Below are 19862 nucleotides of genomic sequence, written 5' to 3'. Positions count from 1 at the left end.
CCTCTTCATCCTCTCCCTCAGCTGTCACAAATATTTATATGAAGGGCAACAGCTCCAAGAGGAGGCACTGGGAAAGCTTCACCTGGGATGGTCACCAGGCTGGTAGGAAAGAGCACTAGGGGAGACCCAAATTTGTAGTTCTGCTCCCAGTCAAGCAGAGCAGAGCTGGAGAAACAGCTTGATTCTTCTCTGGAACTGGCTCCCTCTTTTTTTTCCTAACATGAAATATTTATTGGATAAAAACACAGCCCACTTCCACCTGCCACCTTTCAAAATAGTGAGCCCTGCTCAGTTTTCTGGATGAAAGAGAGTGGGCGCAGCCTTCAGGAGATGATCCTTGGCTTTCCATCGCTAACACACATAGGTGCCTTCCCGAAACAGCAGTGATGGACACCCTTGTCTGAGTTTCTCTGTCATTAGCAATGACCTTATAGCCTGTGGCAGCTTTTTGCATGTCCTCAAACCCCAGTAAAGCACCTCAGAGACTCCATCACAACCCTGAGGATATGCCAGGCTTGACCACGCATTCAAAACAAGGAAGAATTAGCCAGCTAGCTTCTTTTAAGGAGTCTGGACCCAAATTATGAGCTTCAAGTTACAGACTTTAGTGTGAGCGGGGAGAAGAACTCACATACAAGCAATGCTTCAAAGCAGGATTTAACCTCCCACTCCAGAGACTGCAGCCTGTGGTTGAGCAAAAGAGTGCATTGTACCTTGAGCCCCACTGGCTTTAACCCTGCACGTGGTTATGTGGGTGCTGGCAGCCCGACCCTGTCCTGTATGGGTGCTGCACCATGGTAGCAGGAGCGAGAAGTGCCAGCTTGGGTTAATCCTGCAGAAATGTTGAATCCAAAATGGTTTGGTTTTGTCTGAAAAACATACATCCAGGTTAAAGCTCTCCTGGCCACAGACTACACTTTGGACAGGACTCAGGCTCCTGCAGAGCACATCTACGCCTCGGGCAGCATCTAAAAGGGCTTGCTGACGGATGGGAGCACTCTGGCAAACCCAGCCGAGGAACGCAAAGGTTTTGCTTCAACCCATTGCTGCAATGAAACGAGCTCCAACAGTCAAAGGACTTTCTGCCAGTACAACTGCACCTAGATGAAGAATCTGCCAGTACAGTTATGTCAATCAGTTTTGGGAAAAGAGGAAAATTTCATTCCTCTGCCAGCAAAATTTTAAATGATAGATCAGGCCAAAACTTCTCTCGTATTTACAGGGAAGTCCAGCGAAAATATCCTTTTTTTGACAGACTTACTTAAAGCATGTGGCATGGAGACTGAAAATGCTATCAACTATTTGACTGACAAGTGTCAGCAGCTGTTCATCCAATTTGTTTTATATTTCAGCAACTAACAGATTCTTTCCCCTCTGCTGTAATGCATGTCTCCTGGCCCATAGGCATCTTAGAAATTGCTTTTCTGCCTCTCTAGTGACCAAAACGTCAAAAATATTAGAAGACAATTTGTGTTCAGAAGCATAAACAGGCATGCAGCAAAGCAAAGATGATTTTGTCAGTGTTCAGGCTGTGTTCTTTTTTAAAAAGTCACAGCAAACCTAAGGCAAAAATTACTTCTCTAAGCTTTAAAAGAAAAAGCTAAAGCAAACAAAGCGTCCCATAAATCAGCACAGGTTAAACCATCATCTACCAAGGGAAAAATCACTCATCTAACGGCCAACCAAACCGCAGCTGAGCCATATTTCAACCTCTGCACTTAGCCTGTGAAGTTCACGACTCTGCACTACCGCCACCGTCACCAATGTTTGTTCAAAAACCTGCTCCATGGTGTCACGATTCAACAGAGCCACCGCTGCATCAAGCTGAGTCCGACTAGGACAGCCCCTTAAGCCATTCACAAAACCCAGCCGCCTTCCTCTTAGGTCTAGCAATGCTTTCAGAGACTCTTTGATCCCTGACTGCATGTAATATAAGTTAGAATTATTGCAGTTGCCACCCATTCGGAACTTGCTGGACTAAAAAGCCTGTGTGACACCTCTCTCCAGTGAGCGGTATTCAGCTGTATTTCCTTTATTCAAGCACATTTAGGCTCTTGAGCTGAACCTGAAGTGATTATTTTCCTCAGCCTTTCTAAAAGATGCATATTCCATTTCAAGTTGTAAATCTGCATTTGTTGTAACTATGCAAAATATGGGAGAAAAAAAGTGCAGAGATTATATGCAATCTGCCAGCAGAGTTGTGTGCCATGAGGAAAATGCCTCACAGGTCAAAACAAAGAAAAACACTGAGCAACAAATTAGTTGCAGGCAGTAGCTAATATGGAGATCAAAAGATTAAAATCAACATGCAACGATGAAATCACTGGAATAATAGGAGCACTTAAGAAGATTAAGTCAATAACAGAGTCCAGTAGTACAAAAATAAGATTTTGATTATACTGTAAAATTTGATATTGGGAGAGCAAAAGCAATTACAACCACGACATGCTTCGCTCTCCCCGCCTTAGACCATCTTGGCTCATTTCCTATGCAAGGAATACAGTTGTTGAAATAAACAGAAATGTTATGACTCAAGTGCTCGATTCAAAAACAAACCAGGTGGTCAGATCAGATTGGGGACTGACAAGACGGGATCTGTAAAATGAGGACTTGTTGCAGATCCTGGAGGATACGACAGCTGGGGGCGGGGGGGGAAACAAAGGCCACACCGTTTAGGACTGCTTTCGGCAGAGAGAGCTCCACAAGCAGCCGATCTTGGGGGGCTATCCCAGGCTGTCAGCGGGAGAGGAGAGGCATGCTCTGGAGGGGAGGAAGGAGGAGAGGAATAGCTCAAAGGCTCGAAGTGAATGTGGTGGCGAACTCTGATGACAGGGAAGGGGTTTTGCTATCCAGCTAAACCACCAAAGATTGCAGGTTTGGTTTTGCGATGTGCATCAGAGGCAGAGCACATGGGAGGCTCCAAGCCCATCTGGACCCCCACATAAGGGACAGAGACATGTCCCAGAGACATGTTCTCACCAGTGCTGGGGGTCACCCAGTAGCACAGCCCAATGGGGATGGGAAGGATGACCCGCCCAGAGGTTGCTAATACTCACCACAACAGATCTACCCTTGGCCAACCCAGCTGTCTAAGCAGGAAGAGGCGAGACAGTCCCTCCAACACACACTGGCCATGGGACACCAGCCTCATCCATGGACTGCGGAGCCAAAGGCCCATAGCTCCCCCAACGGAGAAACCTTCACCCTGGTAGGGACCTCCTCTCCCAAGAAGTCTCAGAGCCCTTGGTGGGTTCTGCAATGCTCTGCGTTTGGTGAGGAAGAGCCTAAGCAGCTCCCCTGCTCCCCAGAACTGATGACTCGCCTGGGCTTTTCTCTAAATTGGTTTGCAGCAGCACCAACTTCAGCCCTGCCCCCGCCCCCACCCCAAAATCACAAGCTGGGCTCATAATTAAATCAAATAAATAAATTATCAGCTATTTTTACAGAATTTGTGGGTGTTCTTGAACATTCAGGGAATACTTGGGTCGCGCATAGAAGATTTTTCCTGCAATAACAAGGGCTGGATTTTTAGTTTGGGCTCTGATTGCTGGGGGGATTTTTAGTGGTTCTTCTAGATCATGTCTTCTGGAGTGAAACTGGCACTTTTCTTGTGCCCAAGTGGCAAAGCAGCAGTTTCACCAGTCAACCTAGGGGTCCTGCCAGGCTCTCTCCAACTCAGACACCATGACCAGGGACAAGGATGCGGCAGCCCAGCAGGTCCCGCGTGGTCTGGAGGAAGGAGGTAACATGCTGCCGTCCGCTGTTATCTTGGTACCTCGCAGACCATGGAGTCCTGCTCTGCAGCGGATGGGGACATCTGCGACAACAGTTTGAACAAGGGCACATACAAATCTCAAACAACATAACATGTGGCATAACCAGAAAGATTGGTCAACACCGAGTGGGGAGTGAGTTGCAAAATGACAGTAGAAAGACTGGCTTTGGGAAGATTCATACTCTATTTGACTTTTGTCTTTGAAAAAGCAAGTACTTTTGAAAATTAGATGGTTTTCTATCTCATTAAGGGGAGAATAATTCAAAACACGTGGGGTTTGTCCCACTTTTTTTTTTTTTTTGCCATCCTTCTTTCAAGCAAAAAAGGGAAGGAATAGGAACACAAAACTGAAGTGGGCTACCACCCGTTTTCACTGCTTCTTGCTCCTTTTTCTGAAACGTTTTCAGTAGGAAAGTGAGAACAAGGCCATCCCCCCATTATATTCTCCTTCTCTACTTCCTCCCACCTTTTCTCCTAAATAGAAAATAAATAAGGGGAAAAAACACACAAAACCAGAAAAATTTTAAAGCTCCCACTCTTTCAAAACAAAAAAGTACAACATTTCAAAACATTAGGAAGGGACATCTTTCAATTTCAGCATTCAGAAGTGATATGCAGCATTGCTCCATTACCGCAACGTGGAGAATGACTATTTCCAACAAGAAGGATGGAGAACAGCAGCTCTCCCCTCCAACAATTTCTTGCTTGCCTTACTGGCCAGGTTGGCTTCGGACATGATGTGGACTCAGCCAACTCCTCGACTGTCTCCTGGGCCAGACCGGTCTCGCACTGGGAACTCTAGACTTCACCCATGATGTCTCTTTCCACTCCTCACAGGCAGGCAGTGTTTTTGGGGCATAAAGCCTGGCTGGGATCGAGCCGTTAGTTACCATTCCTGTTGACAGGCAAACTAGAATAGGCTCTGGCTCACTTTCTCCGAGCTGCGGAAGGAGGAATGAGCCGAGAAAAGAGTTCATTCAATTGCTTCTGTTTGGCAGCTCTGCAGGACTCTCCGCATAGACAGAAAGATGTGGCAAGTGAGGAGTTGCCATTTTTAGAATTACATAAGCCAGTTTGATTGCCATCGAGGCACTCTGTGCAGCTCCTGCCACAGTGCCCTGCTGGTTGCTCTGCAGTGGGGCTAGATTTCAAACAGCTTTAGGAGCATGTCAGATACCAGCTCTTAAAATTAGACTCAGGTTAAAAATGTTCATGTTACCTGCCATCACTGACAAATTCGACCAGCACAGCCATACAAGGACTCTGGGCCAGTTCACTTCCAAAATTCCACTAACCACATTTGCTCTGGGACCAATGCAGTGCTCCAAAACCCAGCTCCTCAGTAGTGTTTCATTATGCCAAAAAAAACCCCAACCCTAAATAAAATAAACTAAAATTATCTGCTTACATATATGCAGCAATGTGTGCATAACCCAGTGAACAGGCTGAAAAAATAGTGTGAAGGGACTCAACACCTCAGCTGCAGCCAAGGTGGCTTCGCCATGCACTGCCCCTGCCCCATGGATAGTCGTGGCAGTCTCCATTGGGTGACATGTCAGTGGGGTCACCCCACTGACCGTAAGGGTCCTACAGGATGACAGGGACTGCCTGTGGGGGCTGAGACATTGGTACTGCTCCTGTTACACAAGGTACCGTAGTTTCAAAGGGGTAACAGGAAGCAGTCAAATGGGTAACAACCCCCTCTTCACCCCAGCCCCAAACTTTGCTATCCTGATTTCCCCATTCATTGCTTCCTAATTTGCCCAAAAAGTGTCTTTCCCTGACCACTGCAAACCAAACTACGGCCAAACACCTTGGGGCGATCCCCGGGCAGCACTCTGAGGGTGTAATTGCTGCCTTTCGCCAAGCCAGACCCAAATCCAGCCCGGTGGGGCCAAGGCCTGGGCAGCACTGCAGCCCAGCTCTCCTCCTAGCCTGACCCTGGGCCCCTTCGCTGGACCTTGCACCAGCCACAAAGCTACAAAGCCACATCAGAAGCTGCCCCCCCGTCTCACAAAAGGCAGCTCCATCCTAATTGCCTGCGCTAGTGGCTTGCCCAGTTGTCCGTCACCTCGTGCTATTTAAAAAAAAAAAAAAAAAGAAAAAGTGAAAAAGTGTTGAAAAAAATACATATAAAAAGCAAAGCAGCATAGAAATCAAAGCCACCATTTCAGAGAGATCGAAGCATAATGCTAATAACTTTCGGCAGCTTCCACTGTGGAGTTTAAGCAGCTGCCAAGTTAAATAACTAGGAGGATCCTAAGTTATCTCCCAGTGGACCATAAATGCTCAGCGCCGACTACCCCGGCGCGGGCGGCCCGGGGGGCGCAGGGGGCCAGGCCTGCGGGGCCCTGCGCCCCCCGCCCGGCCGGGGCCCACCCGGGACGCACCCCCGGGAACCCCTCGCCGAGCGGGTCCGCTTGTCGGGAGGCGAAAGAGAAACCCCCGTCCGTTTTCGATGTCAGCGGCCGGGGAGCGTTTGGGGCCGGGGCTGCCGGGCGCTTATGGGACCAACTGATGAAAAGAGGCGTCAGATGAGCCCCGTGGCGAGCCCGGCGTGTTCGCGAGGGGTGGCCGGGCCGTCACGGCTGTCCCGGGACCGCAGTCGTTTTTCTCGGGGGGGCAGCTGCGCAAAAATACCCATAAGAGCGATGGCGTCCGCGTTGCGAGCGGCTTTGCGGCGTGCGCCTTCCAGGGAAAAATCCGCAAACCATTTCTCCCCTCCGAACGCCAGGGGTGGGATGGGGGGGGTGGGATGGGGGAGCGGGAGGGGTGAAGGCTTAAAACCCCACGGGACAACAGCCTCCACGGGAAAGGCAGAAAACGGCGCCGAGCCGGGACCCCCGCAGCCCGCCCGACGTGCAACCGCTCCTGCTTCCCCCTCCAAAGCCGTTCTGGGCCATCTCGACCCCCCCAAAACCCGCCAGCCCCGTTGAGGGCTCCCGGCGCAGAGAGGGGGCGAAGGCACGGCGGTGGGCAGGGCGGCGTGGCGGGGGCAGCTGTCTCAAAGTCAGTCATTTGTTATATGCTTGCCGGAACTGCAGAAGTCGAATCGATAGAGACAGCCTCCAGCTGTGCCTAAACCTGCGATTTCAATTAAAATCCTGAGCTCCGATGCCCGGGTCTTAGCTGGGATCCCAAAGCACCGATACACAAGGCGTGCGGTAGCGCGGTTCCTCGCCGGCCAGGAGGTAGCGGCACGGCCAAGGCCGGGAGCCGGTACCCGGCCTCGGGCTCCGCGGGGGCTTCCCCAGACCGTGAGGAAGGAGGCGGCCCCGGGGCTGCTGCACGGGGTGCCCGCCGCTGCTCCTCGCCCACGGCAGCCCCGAGGCCTGCGAGACCCGAGCCGGGCGGTGGGTGCGGAGCGGCGAGCCGGCAGCCGTCCCCTCGGCCAGGGCGGGAAGGAGGGAGAGAGCCGGCCCAGAAAACACCCCGGCAAGGACGAGGGCGGCGCGGGGAAGCTGGCAGCGAGCTCCCGGCCCCGGCTCCGCAGCCCTCTTTTATCCTGCCCGAAATCATCTCGTTTACAGAAAATATTTGTTTGCACTATTAGTTGGTACTGGAGTTAATTACTCAACGTGTGAGCGGGGAGTAATATGGATAAAAGCAGCCCCAGTGTTTATTGTGTGGGTGAGCTGTTGAGCGGTGCTTGAATAAACTGCAATTAGGGTTAGATAGAGATTAATTAACATGTGAGTGGCAAGGTGTAAAATAGTTCCCAACCCTCCACTCAGTATAATCTGCAGGCGAGGAAAAGAAGTTTGTGGAGGCTAATTAAATACTTTGCTAAAGCCGGCGAGCCCCGGGAGCGAGCGGAGCCCAGCCGCCGCCTGCCCGCTGCACGGTGGAGGCGCGGGCAGTGCGGCTCGGCGCGGCTCCCTGGGGCTCCGCCAGGCTCTCCTGCAGACCAGTCACCGCAGGCGGCTTGTGCCGGTGCACGTGGCTCTCTGCGGTCCTGTCCCACCCTCTCCTCCCAAAACCGGGACCGTTTCCCCCCTCCCTTGCACGCTGACCCATCAGACCCAGGCGGGGAGGATGGAGCGGGCAGGGCTGGGGGGACGCCAACACCTGATGCTCTAGGCGGAGAGACACCCCGCCCCTGCCCCCCGAGGAGAGGTGTCCCCCGGGGGCAGGGCGCTCCCCTCCGCCCGCCGGCAGCCCCCGGGGCGGTCGCCGCTTTCAGAGTTTGTTTCTGAAGCGTGTTGTGGTTCGCAGGTGAAAAAGCCTGTCTGCAAACAGCCGCCAGCGAGCTGCCCCGGCGGGGAGAGGAGGCGCGTCTTTGTCAGCGCCGCACAAAACCCCCGAATTCCTCCAAACTTTCTTAGGCGTGCTAGGGAGGCGGAAAAAAAAAATATATATAGGGGCCTTTTCATTGCTTGCTTTACCTCTGGTCAGGCTCAATCTAAACCCTTCGCTCCCCCCCTCCCTCCGCCGGATAATCCTCCCCTTTATTTTAGAAACACACAAAACCAGGTTCCACGCAGCGCTATAGTGGCTACAAGTGAAAGAGAATTGAGCGCCCTGAATCGCTGGGGGAAAATTGGTTCGGCTGAATAGCCCCGGCGAGGGATGGGGCGGCTAATCAGGGCCAGGGGAGGTGCTGCCGCTGCAGTCGGGCCCCCCCAAAACAGGTGGGCACGGGACTCTCTCAATTACCGCGTCCTCGCATCTGAGGTTTCTGCAAATCCTCCCCTCACGCATCAAGTCGTTTTAATTAGAGAGAGGAAGCGAAGAAACCCTGGCGTCCAGGCGCTATAATGTAGCGTCGCTTATTTTTTTGAGGGGGGGAGTAAGACGAGCGTGGGGGGGGCACCACCAGGGCTAGAAGGGAACGGGAGAGCCGCCCCGCTGCCCCCCACCCCGGGAAGCCGTTACCTTTCGGGGGTGACAATTTGCAAAACTCCCGTTCGCAGCGCACGATTCCTTTTTTTTTTCCTTTAAACAGCGAAAACCCAGCCCTGGACTCGACTCCCTCCGCGTTTATTTAAGGCTAATCACCAGCTACCCTGAGAGGGGAGGGGGGTGGAATTAAACTTAGTTTAATTAACATTAATACACTGTCCTAATTAATGGGTTGGCTATTAATTTATACATGCTGGGGAGGCTCGCAGATAAGTGACAATTTATTAATTATCTTCTAGCTCGGTTGCAACGGAGCTGATTGCAGATGGGTTGCCAAAATAACTCGAGCATGGTTGCGTGGTAGTTGCTTTCGGGAAAAAAAAATCATTCTCCCCCTTCTTAAAAAAAAAAAGGAAAAAAAAAAAGGAAGAAGAAAAAAAAATCCTCACGCTCACTCGGAGTGGCTCTTCTAACCCCAGCAAGAACTGGAGCACTCTTTTCCACCCAACTTGTGAATCGCACTTGCCTTCTAATTTGCCACATGCAAAACGATTCCTCTGCTTTGCAAGTTGCTTTTTAAGAAGGGAGAGAGAGAGGAAAAAACCCAGCTCGCACACGAGCGATTTGTGCGTCTTAAACTGGAAGGAAATTGTGCGTGGAGAGGGGGGGGCTCCTCTTCCTCTCTCTGCCCCAACCCACCGCGCTCCAGCCCGGCGCCTCGGCTCAGGGAAGATCCATGGTGGCATCCCCATGTCATTCTGCTCGAAGTGACTTCATGTGATGTCAGCTTTAAATGTACGAGACCGTGATCTGACGCTCAGGAAGATGTTTGCTATCAAAATCTGACTGTGGCCACACTGAGCTGCTTGGATGCGTCTCGCCGGCGCTGGGCAAAGGTAAGTGGTCCCAAGGGGAGCCCCGCCGCCCCTCGCCGTGCACCCCGCCCCTGCCCCCGCATTTCCCGGACCGCGGACATCGGTGGGGCTGGGCTGGGTGGCATCGGTCTAGGGGAGGTTTTTCTTTTTCTTTCTTTTTCTTTCTTTTTCTTTTTTAAATACTAACAAGGTCTAGCTTGCATGTTACTTAAGCGTGTTCCGCTTAATGAGCAGTAATCTGGTACCCTACGTGCCATTGTTCTTGGATATGTTCATTTGAATGTAAATAGGGAGGGGGTGCCGGTGGGGGGGTGGTGATGGGGGGGAGAACAAGGTGCTTATTAAATTGATTTGTCTCCTGGCTTTTCTGGAATGCAGAGCCGAGAGCGGGAGCGACTCGCTGCTCATACCAAGTTCCCGCACGGCGGAGCGACATGGCGAGCTCGGGGTCGCTGGAGACGGTCATGCCTTCTTCCTGCCCCCGGCACGACGGCAGGGCCGCCGCCGCTAACCCCTCCAAGACCCTGGCCTTCTCCATCGAGCGGATCATGGCCAAGACGTCGGAGCCCAAGCCAGCCTTCGAGCAGAGGCACGGCGGGCCGGGGCCAGAGCCGGAGCCGGGCAAGAAGCCGCTGAGCCTGTGCTCGCCCCTGCCCTGCGTGATTCCCATCCCGCCGCTGGGCTACGAGGTGCCCTCCAAGACTCTCCTCAACTACTCGGAGCTGTGGAAGAGCAGCCTGCGGGGCGGCGCGGGGCTCTGCAAAGCCAACTGCGGCGTCTGCTGCAAGGCAGAGCTCGCCCTGGGCCAGCCCAGCGGCCGGCTCATCAAGCCGCAGGTCATCCATCAAGCGGGGACCGTGCCGGCAGCCCCCCGCTCCCTCTACTACTTCAACTACCTGGACGCCGCGTACCACCCGGCCGACATCCTGCACGGACAGCTCTTCCCCGCCGGCCTGCTGGGCGCCCCGCCGCCGGGGGGGCTCTCGGCCCACCAGAAGCTTTTCCTGCTGGAGAACGCCAAGCTGGCGGGGCTGGCAGCCGAGAAGCTGCCGCAGCCGCCGCCCTTCGCCCACAAGGAGCGGCTGCCGGGACACCTGGACCAGGTGATGAAGGAGGCGGCGGCGGCGGAGCGCGGCGGCCCCCCCAAGGGCCACGCCAAGTTGGGGGGCGGCGGCGGCGGGGCGGCGGAGGGCAAACCCAAAAATTTCACCTGCGAGGTCTGCGGCAAGGTAAGGGGGGCGCTGGTAAAGGGCGGGGGGGGGGACGGGACGGGACACGGGGGGCCGTGCCGCGCCTGACCTCGCCTTCCCGGCGCTTCCCCGCAGGTGTTCAACGCGCACTACAACCTCACCCGCCACATGCCGGTGCACACGGGGGCCAGGCCGTTCGTGTGCAAGGTCTGCGGGAAGGGCTTCCGCCAGGCCAGCACCTTGTGCCGGCACAAAATCATCCACACCCAGGTAGGTGGGAGTCAGCCGGGGTGCGGGAGGCGGCGCCCCCCCCCCCCTTCGCTCTCCGCGGAGTCCCCCCTGACCGGCCTCTCGTCCCCCGGTGCAGGAGAAACCCCACAAGTGCAACCAGTGCGGGAAGGCGTTCAACAGGAGCTCCACGCTCAACACCCACATCCGCATCCACGCCGGCTACAAGCCCTTCGTCTGCGAGTTCTGCGGCAAGGGCTTCCACCAGAAAGGTGAGCCGGGCCGGGCCGAGGGCCCCCCCGGGGCCTTCGCCCATCATTAGCGGGGATTAAACGCGGCAAGCCCTGCCCGGCTGGGGGACGAGAGGGGCGCGGGCAGAGCCGCCGCTGCCGCTCCCAATTACTTTCCTCTAAGCCGGGCCGCATCGCCGGGGACTGCTGACGGTTCTCCCTAAATGCTTTTTAAATGAGAGGTACCGGGCCTTGGTCCTAATCCAGAGCCCTCCATTTGCCGCGGGTCAGCGGGCTGACCCTGCCTCTCATTTGTGCCGTGCCAGTTGCACGCTGCTCCGCGCTGACACGGACCGAGTTTGACAAGTCGGACGAGGGTGCGGGGGGGAGACACTTCCTAACAGTCGCCCCCCGTCCTGCCCTGCCTTACCTGTCTGCTCTATGCCCTCGGGTAACCCCCTTTTCCACCCTTTTCCTCTCTCGCAGGCAACTACAAGAACCACAAGCTGACCCACAGCGGAGAGAAGCAATACAAGTGCACCATTTGCAACAAAGCCTTTCACCAGATCTATAACTTGACTTTCCACATGCACACCCACAACGATAAGAAGCCCTTTACGTGCGTCACTTGCGGGAAAGGATTTTGCAGAAACTTTGATTTAAAGAAGCACGTCCGAAAGTTGCACGACAGCGTCTCCAGCGCTCCGCCGCCGCCGCGGGACCCTGGGCGCAGCGGGCAGAGCTAAGGGCCCGGCGCAGCCCTCCCCGCCCAACTCGGACCTGCTCCACCGGGCCAGCACTATTTATCCAAACCAGCCTTTGCTTCTCTGTCTTTTCCCCAGCGAGCTCAGCCGCCGGTAGCAAGCGATCCCGAGCCGCATTTGTATATAAGAGGAATCTTATTTAACGGCGCCTTGCGCCGCCGGAGCGGGCCAGGAGGGGCCGGGCTGGCCGCCCCCCGCCCGGCGCCAGGACAGCGCTCTTTATACGTGTCTGTAAATCTCCATTTTAAATGTACGCTCGAATAAGTGAGGAATATATATATATCTATATCTATCTATCATGGGACAATAAACCGGCCCTTCGCAGGTGTCTCATTTCCCACCTCGGCCCCGGTCCGAGCGAGGACCGGGCTGAACGGCGATACATGTCTCTTCCCCCGTGTAAAGACGGCTTGCGGGAGCTCTGGCAGCCAGGCCGGCGGGAGCCTGCCGCTCCAGGGCCCGCCGAGCGCCCCGAGGAAACAAAACGAGGGCGGGAGGGGACCGGGCGGCTTCAGAGGGCTGCTGCCCCACCGCCCCGCGCCACCGGAAAGGGGCAGCGCCGGTGCGGGACCCCCGGCCGGCAGCGTGAAGGGCGGCTCGGAGTTTCCCAGCGCCGCTCTCCGGGGTCGGTTCATTACGGCGTGTTTAAGCCGCTCCTGAATGACTATCTTTCCCTGCATGCAGATGAAATGATCTCACGCTTGCTTTCCGAGTAATGACCCAAATTAAGAGAGAAAACACAGACCCTTCAAACCGCATTACATTAATCTAATCACTCCCAGCAGGCCTCAGAAACTCTTTTTGATCAGAATATGGATAATCAAGCACTTGGATTACACTAAATATTCCCTTCTCATCTCCCCCCCTCTCTCACTTTTAATATGCAAGTGTCTATTCCGGCCACGTCGTTAGGAACAATATTATTCTAGCGGAGAAAGGAGATTGAGCCGGCCGTGCGTGTGCGTGCTGCTCGGGCCGGGCTTGCCAATGAAGAGGGGAACGAGCGAGGCACCAAAATGCCTGGGGACGGCGTAATGGGGAGTTCACCTTTCCCCGCTTAATTGAGTGGTTAAATGGTGGGAGGCGAGGACGAGCACAGCTCGCCGCCGAGCGCAGGAACGGGAGGCGACCCCTCGCTCCGGCTTTCTGGATTAATTATTCGGCTGCGATGCCCCGTGCTCCCCGAGGAGCGGGCCGGGGCCGGGGGGCTGCCGGGCCCAGTGTTCCCGCTGGAGGGACGGGGGCGATTTCAGAGTTTCTCGGGGTTTGCATTTTTAAGCGCCACAAGTAGCGTTTTGATGGTCTGGGCCGGGTGAGGAGCGGGAAAGGATGCCCAGTGATCCTGGCAGCGGGGGAAGATCGTGCCGGAATTTGTTAAAAAAATTTTGGGAGAGTTTCGGGTTAAAAGTAAATAAAAAAAAAAATAATGCAACCCCCGTCGCCGTAAGTCACCGCTCTGGGAATGTTGGCGGGGGGTTGGGGACTGTCCCCTCAAAGGGAAGGGGCTGTAGCTCAACCCCTTGCAGGCGGGTCGCGGCTGCGAAGCGCCAGCTGAGCCCGGCTCTCCCGCCGCCACGACAGACGGGACGGGACAGCCCACGGGCCGGGGGCCGCGGGAAGGGACCCCCATCTCCGTGAGGACACTGTTGGGGGGAGGCCACGGAGGACGAGGTGCCGGAGGAAGGGAGCGGGGCGCGGAGGCGAGCGGCGTGTCCGGCGGGGCGTGCGGAGTCGGTCCCGCTGCCAGGTTCGGGGGAAGCGGCGCTTCCCCCGCACCTCGGGGGCTGGGAAGAGGTGGCGGTTGCCAGCCGAGGGCCGAAAGCGGGAGCCCGGCGCAGCTGCGGGCCCCACAGGCAGCATCCCCAGCCCTCCTGATGGGCGAAAGCAGTGCAAAACCTGCTCCCGGGAAAGGGATTAAGGAAGCGCGTTATTTTCGCATTTTTTATAAAAAGCGACGTTGTTTACAGAGCCGTCTGTGAGAGGGGGAGCGGCATCCTCGGGGCACCCCGAAGCGCCACGCTGCCCGGGTTTGGTGGCCTCGCCCGTCCTGGGGAGCGGTGGGCAGCCCTTCCCGCACCGGGTGTCGCTCCGGCTTCCCCCCGACCTCGGACGCACTGGGAAGGGGCCACCGCAGCGCGCTGGCCACCGGCAGGCCCCGGCCCCCCCTACCCCCGCCCGGGATCTCACCCGGATCCCGGCACACACAAGCCGCAGATCGCGGGGGAGGGGCGGCTCTGTCAGACACACACACGCCAGAGACTCCAATTATCTTCTCCCTCACAAGATGTTTCTGCTGTCCACGACTGCTCACACTTCGGCACTCTTGCCAGCAAGCCTCAATAATAACACAAAACCCGCACAAAAAAAAAAAAAAAAAAAAAAAAAGAAAGAAAAAAACACCAACCACCAACCCTCTCCCGGCGCCGCAGCCGCGCACACAACAGATTGAGCGGTGCCGGTGCCTCGGGGGGAGGGTTAGAGGTGCCTCCGAGCAGAGAGCGACGTGCCAGCGCCGCCGGGCTTCCCCCCTCGGCCCGCCCGGCCCGGCGCCTCCCCGGGACCGGGCGGCACCCAGGTGCGTCCCGCCGGGCACCGGGAAGCGAACAACCCAAAGGCAGCTGCGTTGCCCTTTTCCCTGCACTCCGCTCTCCAAACGTCTGAGCAACCAGTTTGCTGCTAGAAACATGTTAATTGCCAACGGAGCTCATTAAGGCATGCACATGCAAAACACAGCGAGGGAGATTAAATGGACAAAAGCGCAATAATGAACTGTCAACAATCGGACCCATCTACACGACCAGGAGCACTCAAGAATGAGGCATTTAGAGGCAACAAAGGATTGTCTGGGACAGGAAGAAAGGACGACCTAGACTTTTGTTTAGTCAACACAATTGATTACAAATGAGAGATTAACAGGATAGCTTCAGAGTTTTTTTGAAGGAGGCAGAAGAGAAAAGTCCAATTAAGTGCACCGAATGTTAACTACATTGATTTCCACGGCCAGCCCTAGAGAAATTCTCATTAAACCATCCCTGGCGATCCCTTTTGGAAAGTAATTTGTCTCCCTGATGGAGCAGAGAAAGGGAGCCGTGTAAAGAGAAAGAAGCGCTAGTTCTTGGCACAATGAGCTTAGGAGACACACTGGAAAGAGCCAAAGGGGGAGTTAATGAGCATCTGACAAGCCGCTTGGACCCGGGCCTGGAGAGCAGCGATGAAAAGATGGAATTGGCCAACAACTATTCTTTATATCAAACATAAAAAGGCCAATCTGAAACAGGGCTGCTCAAAGCTGGTGGGGAAGAAAAGAAAGGCCCCCACTGGGGGGTGGAGTGGAGGGCTCAACTGCCCCATTGGGACGGTGAAAAAAAAAAAATGCACTGGCATGTCCCTCTCCCGAGTGAGCAGAGCTGCCGGACCTCGGCACCAGCCCCGGGCCAGGCCCGGCCGAGAGGGCACGGCAGCCCCGCTGCAGCCACCCCCGGCCCGGAGGCGTTTGCACAGCCTGACCTCGCCCCACACCGCCCCCCGAGAAAGGGGACCCCTGGCCAGCCGAGCAGGGTACAGTTTTAAGAGGTTACATCCCGCAGAGAGAGGTTATGGGCCATCCCAAATCACATGCCTCCTGCGGACCAGGAGGCAACGCCACTTCAAAACACACTTTCACCCTCCCCGGGGTTGTCCTCGCCCACCTGCGCCGACCCCCTCCCGCTGCTCAGGGCTACGGTCCCCCCCGGAGACCAGACACTGCGCAGTGCAGCGCAAGGCAAGGCAACGTGCCTCCTCTCCCCTCGTGTAGACATGGGTCGCTCGGAGGCTCTTAAATCAGATTAGAGCTCGTTAATAACAATTTTGGCTTAAGTCTGTATTGACTTAGGTTTAGGAATGGCTTAGCACTTTCGCTTAAGTCAACACTACGGCTAAATTGACACATGCCTTTCCCAACCAGCCGGGTCCCCGCGGATGCCCAGATGCCCACAAGGACTTGTCCTTCTCCTGCTTTAAGCCATTTTACAAGACTATTTGCATTATTTCAAAGCGATCCCACCAGGCCTCGAGCGTGCCAACATGCTGCCGTGTGTCATACATGAGGGTCCCCCCCATGGAGCCTCCCAGGGTCGGGGCATTGCTATCCTTCGGGCTTTCGCCCAGCCCTCGACGGCATGGTCTGTATCCCCTCCCTAACGCCTCTCTCTGCAGGCCTGCTCTACCCTTTCAGATTTGGACCCCGGACACCCCTCAGAGAGCCAGGGGCTGCACTGCCACCCATGCCCGAGCTCCACAGAGAGAGAAAGGAACCGGAGGGGAAGGCAGCACTGCAGGCCCCAACACAGGCATCGCCCTTCAGCCAGCACTGACAGCGGCCTCGGTGAGGACTACCATCTGGGTTTGACCCCAGGAGCAGCCACGTGCAGGCAGGACAGCAAGGGGGCAGGTAGGACTGAGGCTGGGCAAGCAGAGGGGGTGAGCGGCATGCCACAGCAGCAGGGATGGGCACCCAGCCCCAGGCTGGGATGCAGTCACCCCATGTCCTTCCTCTCCTGAGGGCTCCTGCAGGCAGATCTCACGCCATAGATGGCTTCACCCCACACCATTTGTCTTCCTGCCCTTCCTCTTGCTCCCACCCTCCCCACTTTCTCCTGAGCCACCAGTCCTGCCACACTCCAGGGCAGCCCCAGTGCTGCAGGTCCTGCCCTCCCACTGACCAGCACCTGACACAGCCACAGGGTCTTTCATAAAGACACAAAAAGAGAAGAAAAAGCTCTTATAAGCTCACCTCTACCATTCTCCCTGACTCTCCAGGTGACCCTTCCCCACCTTCTTAATCCCACTCCTGGCCCACTCTCACCACTAACTCAGCCAAAGCTGCAGGCTCACGTTATTCGTATTTATCACATTTATCTCTTGCAATTGCTTTATTGATTGAATCACGGAAAGGTGAGCCCAACACGTGTCCTCAATTTAAAAAAAAAAAAAAAAAGGCAGGGGAGGTATTTGGACTTCCCTGCTCTCTGTTTTGGAGCAGGTGACTTTTCCTTGTCAGGTAGATTACAGGGAGCCCCCGTAGCACCGAGATCCGCGGCTTCCCTTTGTTCCCTCCTGTCCCTCGGCTGAGAGTTTTCAGCGTGGCTGCCGAAAGTCACTGGTTCTCTTAAAATCCGTTAAAATCTGCTTTAAAGTGATTCCGGTAAGAGCGTGTTTTGTCATGGAAAAGCCTTGTTGTCCCCAGCGGGGATGGGGACAAAACGCTGTCAAACACGGAGCGCAGAAAAAAGGCGTTGTCTCAGAGTTTATAAACCCGAAACAACGCAAAACTTGACTTTTTCTACAAGTATTTTCATCTTTGCCGTCTGCTGCCTTTACAGAAGACGCAGGCTGATGAGTAACTTTAAAAGCGATCTGGTCCGGGGGCAGAAATACTTCCAGCCGACGGGGCAGGGACCGGGCACCTCGCCGGACCCGCAGCGCCGCGGTGTAGGGCAGCACCGCGACTTCGCCTCTCCCGGCTCCTCGCCGAGCCTCTCGGAGCACCCCTGGCCCCCTCCGGGCCACCCCAGCCCGCGGGCGGTACAAACAAACCAGGCCCCAGCGGTGGTAAGCGGGGTCTGCCCTGGCAGCCCCGGCCGGGACCAAAACCCTCCCCTAAATCCAACGGGGATGGGCGCTTTGAAACACTTGGAAGACCGAGGCCACCGGGAGCCAAATATTTCCCCAAATCACCGCCGCTGCAATGGGCGCGATTGTCCTTTGAAGGGCGCAGGCGTTTCAAAAGCACAGAGAGCACCTGAGACCGCCCGCAATCGCGTTCCCAAAGTCCCGCTAACTGTCTGATACTCCTTCTACTGTCTTCCTCCCTGCTGCCAGTTGCCAAGATATTTCACATAAATAGAAGCTTTCTGATTTATAATCAGCCTCTTCCTTCTGATTCATTATGTTAATGAATTGAGATATTACCAACATTGGATTATCGCATCATTGAATGAATCCAGCAAAAGAAAGCTGATTATAGAGGAAAAAGCCAAGTATACCCGGAAACTTAATAAAAAGAAACGTCCGAGAAATAGTGTAAAAGCGTCTGCATTTGTTTAAGCTCACTCTAAACACCGTTCACAGATGACGGGGGAATGCGGCAGTTTCGTTCACATATACCAACCTTTCCCCTATGCATTTACGGACATGTTTTCCACCGTTACGGTTATTATTACGAACATTTCCAAGGAATCAAACCCGCTGCCCAGAGCTTCCCTGGGAACCTCGGCGGACACACGCAAGGTGCTTCTCGTTCACTTTCTCAGCAGCCCCACCGCCCCCGAAACGGCCGCCCGCCTGTCCTCCCACCCAGCCCTTCCCCGCGGCCGGAGCGATCTCGTTTCGCACTGGGAAGCGACAGAGAAATGCTGGGTTTTTTTTCTTCCCCCATCCTTTCTCCCTTCCACACAGCCGCTCGGCTGAGGCTTCCCCCAGCCTGGAGCAGCCCTACCCCTCGGGCAGAGCCCCGGCGCTGCCGGGGAAGCGCAGGTACGATCGCGCTTAACAAAGCTGCAGGCGTGTGGGGCGCTTAAGCAAATTATCCTCCGGAAGCTTTTATTGAGCAACAGTTAGAGCACCGTGAATGGAGCTACTGGGAACACATACAAACTAAATGGGTAAAGAAATGCAAGTCTGGAAAGCAAAATTACGTTTCCCCAACACCGCTGTGAGGCAGGTACTAATTTGCTGCGGCTTCAAGCTATGTAATTAGTCAAGGAGACTGTAATTTACTTAGAGGACGGCAAAATTTTCCTTTTATTAATTTGCGATATATTTGTAAAATAATCTTACGGCAGCTGGCTCTGCTTGAATCTGTTTCAAAAGTGTGATGTAAATACCGTCTCACACTATTTTGTTGCCTATTAGGGCTTTCTGGTAGGTGATACGACTGAGAGTAGGGAGAAAGAACACCACACATTTATTTTTAAGATCATCATCACTAGCGATAAAACTTAAGAGAAGAAGCGAGCAGACTTCCTATCTGTATGCCTTAAAAACGTATGCAAAGTAACTCAAATGAAAAAGATACAACTGGAAGACTACACACACAGCGGGTACAATTTAGGGCATTTTCAAGAGCTGTTTCAGCTGTGTTTAAAAGGAGCAGCAAATTCCCAAATTAAATCACTCTATTTACGGCAAAGACAAAGAGCTTCACACAGCAGGAGGATGCACTAAAGAACCGTTCTTTTTTTCCACCTGTTTCCTTCGCAAAGGTTTAAGTATCTCTATCCATATCTTGCTAGTAATCACATAGCTGAAGTAATTTAGCACACAGCTATTGTGAAACAATAGGAAGAGTGCAAATAATCGATCTGGGATTCATTACATTTGGAATTTTCAGCAGTAAACTTCTGAGATTCTAATCTTCACGCAGCAGGTTAATATTTCAGATCAGTGTCAGAGGAAAACTGAGGAAAATAAACACCATATCTAAGAAAAGTATTTACCACTAGCATAATCATTGTCCACACACTTGGCTATGGCAGGCACCAATTTACATCCAACTCGTATGTGCAAAACACTAAAATTCAAGAGGCAGTGGCTAAAGGATCAAAGCTTTATTCAACTGTAACACAGTATATCCATGGATTATAATCCTTGAGCAAACAGAATATTACAGTAATGAAGACCTTAGCATTACAAATATGTTAAAACAGCTTGCATTTGGGGTGATATTTAAGGTCAAGTTGTATCTGAACACAACTATTAAAATATTATGAAAATTACCATTATGGAGTAAATAATGTTTTCTTTCAAATGTAACCTCTAAAAGTACATTCCATTTCAAATTTGGTTTTCCTATTTTTCAGTACCAACAAGCTCCAGCTGAGCATCTACATCCATGACCTGCTCTATGTAAATGAAAAAGACAGGAATGAAGAACTATGAGCTCAGCCTAAAATATAGCTCCCAACTTCTATGAAAAC

The 19862-nt window shown here is 54.1% G+C and overlaps 1 protein-coding gene across 2 annotated transcripts; it reads left to right on the top strand.

Moving 5' to 3' along the window:
* The first annotated feature begins 9153 nt into the window (after window positions 1-9153).
* FEZF2 (FEZ family zinc finger 2) lies at window positions 9154-14258 on the top strand. 2 transcript variants are annotated; one of them, XM_074602918.1, is made up of 5 exons: window positions 9154-9513; window positions 9871-10721; window positions 10818-10952; window positions 11050-11182; window positions 11627-14258. In XM_074602918.1, exons 2-5 carry the CDS (start codon window positions 9927-9929, stop codon window positions 11884-11886), a joined length of 1323 nt encoding a protein of 440 aa, XP_074459019.1. In that variant the 5' UTR covers window positions 9154-9513; window positions 9871-9926; the 3' UTR covers window positions 11887-14258. The 2 variants fall into 2 exon arrangements, with proteins under 2 accessions (XP_074459019.1, XP_074459021.1); XM_074602920.1 differs by lacking the exon at window positions 9154-9513 and adding an exon at window positions 9604-9774.
* The last annotated feature ends 5604 nt before the right edge of the window (window positions 14259-19862 follow it).

The sequence above is a fragment of the Larus michahellis genome, chromosome 10, assembly GCF_964199755.1.
Source record: "Larus michahellis chromosome 10, bLarMic1.1, whole genome shotgun sequence".
NCBI lineage: Eukaryota > Metazoa > Chordata > Aves > Charadriiformes > Laridae > Larus > Larus michahellis.
This window is presented reverse-complemented; position numbering and strand designations above follow the sequence as displayed.

Coding starts and splice junctions, on each gene's coding strand:
- FEZF2 (XM_074602918.1), top strand. CDS start 9,927: ATGGCGAGCTCGGGGTCGCTGGAGACGGTCATGCCTTCTTCCTGCCCC. Junction 10,953..11,049: donor ACAAAATCATCCACACCCAG/GTAGGTGGGAGT, acceptor CCCCCGGTGCAG/GAGAAACCCCACAAGTGCAA. Junction 11,183..11,626: donor CAAGGGCTTCCACCAGAAAG/GTGAGCCGGGCC, acceptor CCTCTCTCGCAG/GCAACTACAAGAACCACAAG.